The sequence below is a fragment of the Pseudorasbora parva genome, chromosome 20, assembly GCF_024679245.1.
Source record: "Pseudorasbora parva isolate DD20220531a chromosome 20, ASM2467924v1, whole genome shotgun sequence".
Lineage (NCBI taxonomy): Eukaryota > Metazoa > Chordata > Actinopteri > Cypriniformes > Gobionidae > Pseudorasbora > Pseudorasbora parva.
This window is the reverse complement of record NC_090191.1, coordinates 40,023,259-40,033,023: the sequence shown is the minus strand read 5'-3', so window position 1 is coordinate 40,033,023 and position 9,765 is coordinate 40,023,259. Positions and strand designations below refer to the sequence as shown.

The window sequence follows — 9,765 nt, the reverse complement described above, 5'->3', positions numbered from 1 at the left end:
GTGTGTGTGTGTGTGTGTGTGTGTGTGTGTGTGTGTGTGTGTGTGTGTGTGTGTGTGTGTGTGTGTGTGTGTGTGTGTGAAAGTCTATGTGAGCTTAAACTTCATCCTCTTCTCTTGTCCTCTTTCTGTCTTTCGTCTGGTTTCTCCCGTATTTTCATGACAGAATAAAATGGAAACAAACACACGTCACTTCTTGGTTAACCCAGCTGTTTCTCCCATACGCTTGTTTCATGCACGTCTAATAATACGAGGTTTATGAGATTTCCCAGATGATGCTGATGAAGACAGAGCAGATCATCTCCATTCAGGATGTCTTTTTAAAGGTCTCCTGTCGTCTTTTCTTTAGTGTGCAATGTTGCTCTATGAGCATGAAAAAGCTCTGCAAAGTTATTCTTTATATCAGTGTCAGTGTTTCTGAACTCCCTGAAACGCCTCTATTGTAATCTTGAGATTTCCTCCGGGAATGAACACATCACAGTATTCCTCATTTGAATAATTAATTCGCAGAATAAAAGGGCGGGGCTTGGCTGAGTTAGTTAGTAGTGTGTTGAAACATGCGGTTATGCTAAGGGTCTGGACATTTCCCAAACATGCTCGAAGTGTATAACCAATCACAGCACGCCGCTCCAGCTGACCAATCAGAGCACATTGTGCTTTTCAGAAGGCGAGGCTTTATTGAGACAGGAACTAAACAGAGCGTTACTGACAGACTGAGAAGAGAGGAGACGCAACAATGGAGAATATGAGGAAAATAATCAACACTCAAGCAGGACAACCTGCTCTAGTAGAGCACAAAAGGGCATAATAGGTCCCCTTTAAATATTTAAATTTATTATTAAAATAATATAACAAATTATTTATGAAAATTATTAAAAATGAAAAAAGTCAATAATAGTTGTACATCTTGTTAATGGTGTTTGCTAATATGCATGCAATTGTACATGCAGTGAAAATAATATTAATATTAAATATTTAAATAATATTTTTATTAATCTTAGTTCATGTTAATCTCAACATTTACTTATGCAGTGTGAAAAATGTTGCATGTTTGGGTCAAATATGGACAAACCCAATCATTTTTGTAAAATTTATTTTTAAACCCAGCGGATTGGTTTGTCCATATTTTGTCCATATGTGTACATTTTTGAAATTTTAAGAAAAAAGTTAACATTAGTTTATGCACTATGAACTAATATGAACATTTTTATTAACTCACATTAACAAAGGTTAATAAATGCTGTATGAATATTGCTCATTGTTAGTCTGGTGATGCATTGTTAATAAATGAGAAAACAAAAATGAAAAGTCAATAATAGTTGTACATCTTGTTAGTGGTGTTTGCTAAGATGCTTGCAATTGTGCGTACAGTGAACATATTTCAATCATTTAAATATTTAATGAATATTAAATATTTAAATAATAATAAGTGTGTGTGAGTGTGTTTGTGTGTGTTTATATTACATTGTGGGGACCAAATGTCCCCATAAGGATATTAAAACCTGAGATCACCTGGTCCCCACTTTTCAAAAAAGCTTATAAATCATACAGAAGGAGTTTTTTTGAGAAAGTAAAAATGCTGAATTTTTCCTCTGATGGGTAGGTTTAGGGGTAAGGGCAGTGTGTGTGTGTGTGTGTGTGTGTGTGTGTGTGTGTGTGTGTGTGTGTGTGTGTGTGTGTGTGTGTGTGTGTGTGTGTGTGTGTGTGTCTGTGTGTCTGTGTGTGTGTGTGTGTGTGTGTGTGTGTGTGTGTGTGTGTGTGTGTGTGTGTGAGATTGAAATGCTCTTCATGCTCTCCTCATGTCCTCTTTCTGTCTTTCGCCTGGTTTCTCCTGTACTTCTCATGACCTCCTTCTCTCTTGCCCTCAAAATCTCTCTCTTTCTCTCCGTCTCTGGTTCCCCCGTGTGTAGCAGTGCGGCGTCACTCTCTGCGTGCGTCAGTGTGCCATTACGTCAGCCCTGCATCGCGTCACCGCCGAGGTGCAGATGAGCTAACGTTGCTTTTTCTCTCTCCCCCTTTGTCTCGTTCTCTCCCGCTACCTGTGCATTTAACTCTATCTCTCCCTTATGCCAACTTACCATCTTTTTCTCTCTCTCCTCTCATCTAGTCTTCGGGCACCAGCGTGACGGTGGACATAGCGGTGATGGGCGAGGCCCACGGACTGATCTCAGATCTGCTGGCTGACACCTCCCTCCCTCCCAACACCTGCAGCACCCTGCGGGCCGTCAGTAACCTGCTCAGCACCCAGCTCACCTTCCAGCCGCTGCACCACCGGCCGCGCCTGAGCCCCCTGCTGGCCTTCAGCGACGGACACACCTGCTCCGACTCGGAGGAGGTGCCGGAGAAAGGAGAGAAGCTGGCCATCCCAAAGGTAAGGCCACACCCTCTCAGGTACCAGGGGCTGACCCTTCTCTAAGCCCCGCCTTAAAGGAACTTTATATAAGAAATGTATTTCAATGAATCATAAAATGGCCCTGATATGTCACAGGACATTAAGAAGTCATGTTCATTTCAAATACTTCTATCACTGACAACAGTAGTCCGGCTAGGATATTGTCATTTAAAAGTTGTTGTTGCAGCCCTCAACTGATGTTGATGTTGTCATGTTGTGTTTTGGCCTGAAGCTCCGCCCCCTCCACCTATCGACCAGTCACAAAGTCAGTAGTCTTTCTGTATCCGGGTTGCCAGCTCTGCTCTAGTTACCACAGCTGCAGCTACAAACGTTCCTGCTGATCCTGCAGCCAATCTGGCAACCTCGAGTCAGGGGAAAGAGGGAGGGGGATACACCGCTCTACAGTCATTTGAAAGTGATTGCAGTACCAGTTTTGGCCACAGTCTTACATACACTTCCTTTAAAATACAACTAACCTAATCTGACCTTTGCAGCTATTGCAGCCCTGCCCACTTATTTCAATTTCCATTTCTTTTTAATCTTAGTTCCTGTTATTCTCATCATTTACTACAAAATTTTTAAGATTTTAAGAAGAAAGCTGTATCTGTTAAAGCTGCAGTCCATAACTTTTTAGGTTATGAAATGATCCAAAATCAATGACCATTAATCTCCTTACCGTAGCCCGATTCACAACGGTAAGCTTGTAATAATGTGTTATAATTTGAGAGGTACTCGTAGCTTTCCGTGGGGAATTCGAGCATGGCGCTGTTTGTCTTTGTGTCATTATGTCACGACTGTATACATAAAGAAGGAGTCCAGCTTGCATGTTAGGATGCTGCAGGTGGCGGATCATTTACAATCTTTTCTCACAGCAGCTGGAATAATTTAATTTATCATGTTAAAGGCAGATTGTAATCCAGAAAGGGATTCATCAGTGACAACTGGAGATTTACCCATAGTCAAAGGCAACGCTAATACACACTAAATACACGTAATCACACAATACTGATGTTGATAACATTAACAATTTGAGAACAGAGTAGAACAATATTTATAACTTGATGTGATATGAGCTAAGCGATCGTTAGATTCAATCACCGTTGGTAGACCTTCTCAGCTGGTCAGAACAAAAGTGGCAGACATGTTACTCACTCGTTCAGATGACATTTTCCGGTGAAATTGGCCAAAATGGTCATACTTCCAAGACGCAGAATCTGTGATTTTGAAGTACAGTATCCACACCGGTGCGATGAATGAATGACAGCCACACACACTCCTCAAAACATTAGATTCCTCCGCGCTGAGTCCACGTAAAGATGATAATTCAACAAATAACCGCAATTGCAGTTTTCAAACAGAGATGGCGACAGAGGCAAAACTATGCACTATGAACTAAAATGAATATGACATTTTTTTTATTAACTAACATTAACAAAGCTTAATAAATGCTGTAAGAACCTATTTCTCATTGTTAATGCATTAATTCATGTTAATAAATGAGACCTTATTGTGAAGTGTTTCCGTTGGTTTTACGTCATGATTAAATGAAACATCCAAATCTACAATAAAATTGTGGGGCGGCGACTTGATTCTATGCATTAGTTGTTGATTAGGTTTTGAGGTGTGGGCGTGGCACTCACAAGTGGAGGGGCGGAGTTTAAGCAGACTAAATGATTGGAGAATAATTGGAATTGCAATATGGCTGTGATTATTAAACTTCAAAAGGCTACGATTTAAAGAAATTTTAAAGTACAAATGTGGCGCTGATGCAGTTTCTACAGCAGTTCTCTATCACCGCATAGCCCATTTTTATGTCAAGCGATTGCTTTGATCTTACTGTTGATGAATTATGACAATGTTTACCATACGGTGTTTATATCTTACCTGTAAACTATATTTCTGCTGTTCCATAAGCGCCATCTACTGTCATAGATTGAATTTTAATTTTAATAATTTCAAATGACTGAAACTGAATCATAAAAAAATGATACAATATATTTTGATATTAATACAAAAATAAGTGCATGTAGGCTGATTCTGATTGTCATATTTTAATCCAAAAATCTTACATATTATGCCTTTAAAAGTAAAATTTTATTTAAAAAAATATTAAATTAAATAATCCGTACACATTTTAATTTAATAATTCAACCGTCCTTAATCAATTATGAAACTAAAATGTGTAAGGATAATTTTGTTCAATTTTTTCAATTCATTTTTTTTTTTTTTTTTGAGTGTATATTTGCTCAATGTCAGTTAATTTATGTATTGATAAGACTCCTTGGGATAATAGCAGCTAAAGTCTAAAGTTACTGTGTAATCTACATATTTCTTTCTTCTATAAAATGCTTTGACATGCCGCAATTAATTCCAGCCGAATATCCAGTCACTTTATGAGCCCTTTTCACTGAAAATCATTGCACCTATGGGACGTTCTGTAAAGCTTGTCCAGCAGGGGAGCAAGGCTTAGCGAAGGGTCAATTAGGCTTCCGTTTGTGAAAGAGAATGGTTTTTCTGTAGCTATGTTTTTTCATGATTTCCTACCATTACTACAGCGTTATTCATGAATAGCTCGTGTTATCTCGGTGGAACCACTGAAGACTTTCAGACAAAAGAAAAAGACTCCATTGTGTTTAATGGTTTACTGCCATGGCCAATGCACTGTTCACACACACACACACACACACACACACACACACACACACACACACACGGCCTCATTCACGCCAGCATGGCAGGTCTCTAATGTAGCGGACAATGACGCACATTCTCACAGAAGCCTTTTAATGTTTCACCAGCACTGCAGTTAAAAATGCATGCCGGCACTTAAAGAGTAGGTGAGGCAAAAGTCACTATCCGCCGAGCTCTTTTCCCATGCTGCAGTGCTCAGCAAACAACATTAGGAGATGTTTATTAACGCCCATTCATTACACCTGGTCCATATGTAGGTCACACCGCACTACGCTCTGATAGTGAATTCAGAGCGCCAGCTTCGGCCTCTATTATTTTTCCACAGCATATATAATGTGATATTTTGGCAGTAGGAAGAAAAACACGAGCGAGTCTGGTTCTTTAAGCCGCGTTTTATCTGTCAGTGCTGCAGCTGTGTCAACAGCAGGAATATCGGCATGAAACGCGAAGAACGATTCCGCTTCCACTGATGGTGACACGATTCAGAGAAGGTCAGGGCTCCTCGGAGGAAATACTTGTGGCCTGTCTGGGTGTCCAGTTTGGCAGCGGGGCATTAGCTTTGGCCTTGACAGGAAACGGGGCTTTTTCCGCATAAATCCCAAATCACTTTCCATGTATATTTTAACTGAAAAAAGAAAAACACTTTTCCTAAGGTGTTACATTTCTGGATACTGCTGCACTGCTGATTGAACGTCCATTTAGCTGAGGCCGGTAAACACGCGACATACTTTACCGTAGGACTGCGAGCCTTTAACGCATTATACATGCATGAGCTCCACATCTTAAAAAGTACTATTAAGATTTAAAGGCTGATTCCTCCAGACTTTTCCTACTTCAGGATTTCGAGCGAGTGCATACCTTTGTCCCAGACGTTTAAAATGCTAATCTTTTGGAAAAGAAAGTTGTTGAACTGACCGGTTCACTGCACTCTCTAAGGGCCGGACTATTCCCTGCAGGTTTCGTTCGTTTTTATTCGGGATGAAGCTCAGTTTTCTAATAAAAACAATGTATGTATCTTGATGTTTTTCAGCATTTATTCAAATTTAAAATGTTTTTTTTTTTAACTAAGTAGATTGAAAATGTTTAACCTAAGAGGTCAAATGAAGTATAAATCTAATTAATGCACCTTGTTTTTCACTAAAGGACGAAGCATGTTTTATCAGTTTGAATTGTATATGCAAATATAGCAATATATAAATAAAAAATATATGAAGACTTCTGATGCGAAACCTCTTTTAAATGAGCATTTTTATCAGGCTCCTACTGTATGTTTAGATTCTAAAATGTATGAAAGCTTGTTTCTGCCACAAAACAAAACATTTTAAAAGATAATTGTGACATCTTATTTTACAATTGTGAGTTTACATCGACAATATAAACTCGAAATTGCAAGTTATGAAGTCAGAATTGCACGATGTAAACACAATTGCGAGGAAAAAGTCAGAATTGTGAGCTATAAAGTCAAATTGTGTTTATATCTCTAAATTCTGACTTTATATCACGCAAATCTGACTTTTTTTCAAATTTTGACTTTATAACTCTCAGTTGCGACTTTATATCGTGCAGATCTGAGAGAAAAGTCCTAATTGTGAGGGAAAAAAAGTCACAGTTATCTTTTTTATTTTTTATTCGGCGGGAGCTTCCATATTAATTTCACTTTAATGGCACTGAAAAGGTTATTAGTTATTGAAATGCCTTATAATCAATGTCACTTATAAGAGTAAAGTTTAAAAAATGCTCATTTGAATTTTGTCCTACAGTGTAAGATATATAAAGGAAGCAAGAGGCAAATTTATCCAGTATAAGGTATTACATAGATATTATTATACACCAGTGCGACTTTTCAGAATGGGTTGTCTGAGGGATAATAAATGCTGGAAATGTAAACAAGAAACTGGTACATATATTCGTGCTCTTTGGCAATGTTCAAAGATTCAACCTTTCTGGGAAATTTTGTTGAAATATCTTAGAAGATGTTTAGGAGTGGAACTTCCATTTTCATCAAGGGTTTGTCTTTTAGGAGATAAATCTGAGATTCCTCAGATTAAAAATAAAGAGTTTTCCCTGGTTACTGTAGGGGTAGTCACGGCAGTACGACTGATACTTAGATTTTGGAAAGATATTCAGTGTCCTTCACTTAAAATGTGGATTGAATCTATGATAGAGAATGTTTCATATGAAAAAATGTTAGCTAAAGTGAATGGAAATCATATGGATGTGGATATGTGGGGGAATTGTATTCAGATTATTACTTCATAAGGCATGGATCTAATATCAATCTCCCTTTGAAGTGTGACTTGCTTACCCTGTTGCGCATTTAAATGTCATTTCTATTATTATTTATTATAATTACTTTTATCCGTGTTGTTTTGTACACAATGTATTTATTTGTTTAACCTTGTACTGGTATGTTATATATATATAAAAGGAAACCAATAAAAAAAACTTCATTTCCAAAAAAAAAAAAAAAAAAAAAAAATGCTCATTTCACTGTCAGACAGACAAAGGTTTTAGTGTCTGAAGTAAATGTCTTAATTTAAGAATTTAGACAAAAACACTAAGTAAGAAAATAATTTTTCAATTTGGAATATGGGAAAGAATTTGGATGGTAAATATGCTTAACTTTTGAAACTATAATAGCATAATGCACCTTAATAATCCATAAATACAGTAGTGCTTGGAGTCTGTTTTATTTTTGATAATAACACAATGAAACATGCCAAATTGTGTGGACATAATTTCCAGGCTTTCATACAAATAAATTATAAACACAAGAGAGAACCAATGAAATATTAATAACTGTTTTTTTTTTTTTTTGCATAGTAAAATAAAATGTGTAAATGTAAATACGTTTAGAATTGTATTCTTCCCTCATATTTTGATGGTTTAATCGAACATGGTCATTAAAAACTAAATATCCCCTCCGGACATCACTTTTGGCCACTACTGTAGCTTAATATTTTTAAGCAAATGTAATGTAATATCCCTGGTAGAGATTCCCTGGTAAACAATACAATACAATGTTTATTTATGTAGCACATTTAAAACAACCGAAGTCTACCAAAGTCCTGCACAGAGTATACAAAAACAGAACAGTCAACAAGATTACAAACAATAAGACAATCAATAAAACACATAATGTAATGGATGAAGTGCATTAAAATAATAGATCATTGCGTAGCAAGTCACGGAATATTAAATGCATGGGCGAAGTAATACATTTTAAGAGTAGACTTAAAAATGGAAAAAGTTGAGGCAGCTCGAATATGATTTGGGAGACTATTCCACAGTTTAGGGCCAATAACAGAAAAAGCGCAATCGCCTCTGTTTTTGAGACGCGCCCTTGGTATAGGTTAGTGTAGATTGAATCTCCTTGCTGAACCTTGCATTTTTTTTCTGACTTTTAATTTTTCTACGCATTTTTTTGCATAGTAAAATAAAACATGTAATTGTAGTTTGCCTTTTGTTGTTGTTTTTGCTAAATACCTTTGGAATTTTATCCTTCCCTCATATTTTGATGGTTTAATCGAACACGGTCATTAAAAACAAATATTAAATCCTCACTTTTGGCCACTACTGTAGCTCAATGTTTTTAAGCAAATGTAATGTAATATCCAGACGGGTCCTCGGCAGGTTCTGTGAGATTCCCTGGTATAGGTTAGTGTAGACTGAGTCTCCTTGCTGTCACTCCGGCTGGAGAAGATGGGACGAGACTCGGCTCACAGACGTCCAGGCGTTGAACCTCTGCAGCGCTGACAGTCTGTCTGTGTGAGACAGAGACGCCACGGCAGGAGAGGAGACGCGCATCCCGAGCACCTTCTCCACTCAAACGTGTTCCTCCAAACTTCAGCTGACAGCCATTCCAGCTGAGTTAATATCAGACGCTCGTATCACAGAGATGTTTTCATGTTTGTGGCTATAGATTGTTGAATGAGAATTTTCGTGAGCTAAAAATACCCATAATCTGTGACTTCAGACCCCGGCGCTCGCCCTGTCTGTCTGTAATGGGAAGGTGGTGGTATCCCAGAATGCCCAGGGCATGTACTCATGAACGCGCAGCACTGGGGCGCTAGGAGGGTTGGGGTTGGGGGCGTACGGATATGCCCTCTGGTTCTCTACTCACAGCATCTGAAATATTCATGCTGCTGTCAAGAGAGTTTTCTCCCTGCCCTGACTCTCGGGGTAATGCAGTTCGGAAACTTTTTGTACACCATTGTACAATTTTGTATGGTCAAAAACATACTAAAAGTCCCCCTGCAGTCAATCATTTTACGGAGTGTGCAAATAGCCCGTCTTGTTTGCAGAGACTATATTCTCTGCAATTTGAATATAAGTCAACACATAACGGTAATTGATATGATTATCCTTTGGCTTGACTATGTTATCAAAGCTAATAATGTTACACAAACCATGTTCCTGTTCGCCATTTCAGAGTCAGACAGCTGCCTTCTAAACATCAGCATCCCTGGAAATACTGATAGGAAAAGCCCCACACCCTGGTCACATGTTTGTGACGCTAGACACCGGGTGGTTTCAAACTCCGTCTTTGGGACATTGCAGTTTTAAAGGGTTAGTTCACCCAAAAATGAAAATTCTGTCATTAATTCCTCACCCTAATGTCGTTCAACACCCGTAAGACCTCCGTTCATCTTCAGACACAGATGAAGATATTAGTGTTGAAATCC

At 38.2% G+C, this 9,765-nt stretch overlaps 1 protein-coding gene across 2 annotated transcripts in view; it reads left to right on the top strand.

The window, feature by feature from the left end:
• Positions 1–9,765, top strand: part of pde3a (phosphodiesterase 3A, cGMP-inhibited) — a 123,599-nt gene that overhangs the window by 82,020 nt on the left and 31,814 nt on the right. For both annotated transcript variants that reach the window (XM_067427009.1, XM_067427008.1), the window contains exon 3: positions 2,105–2,368. In XM_067427009.1, coding sequence (XP_067283110.1) covers positions 2,105–2,368 — 264 coding nt within the window. The remainder of the gene's footprint in view (positions 1–2,104; positions 2,369–9,765) is intronic.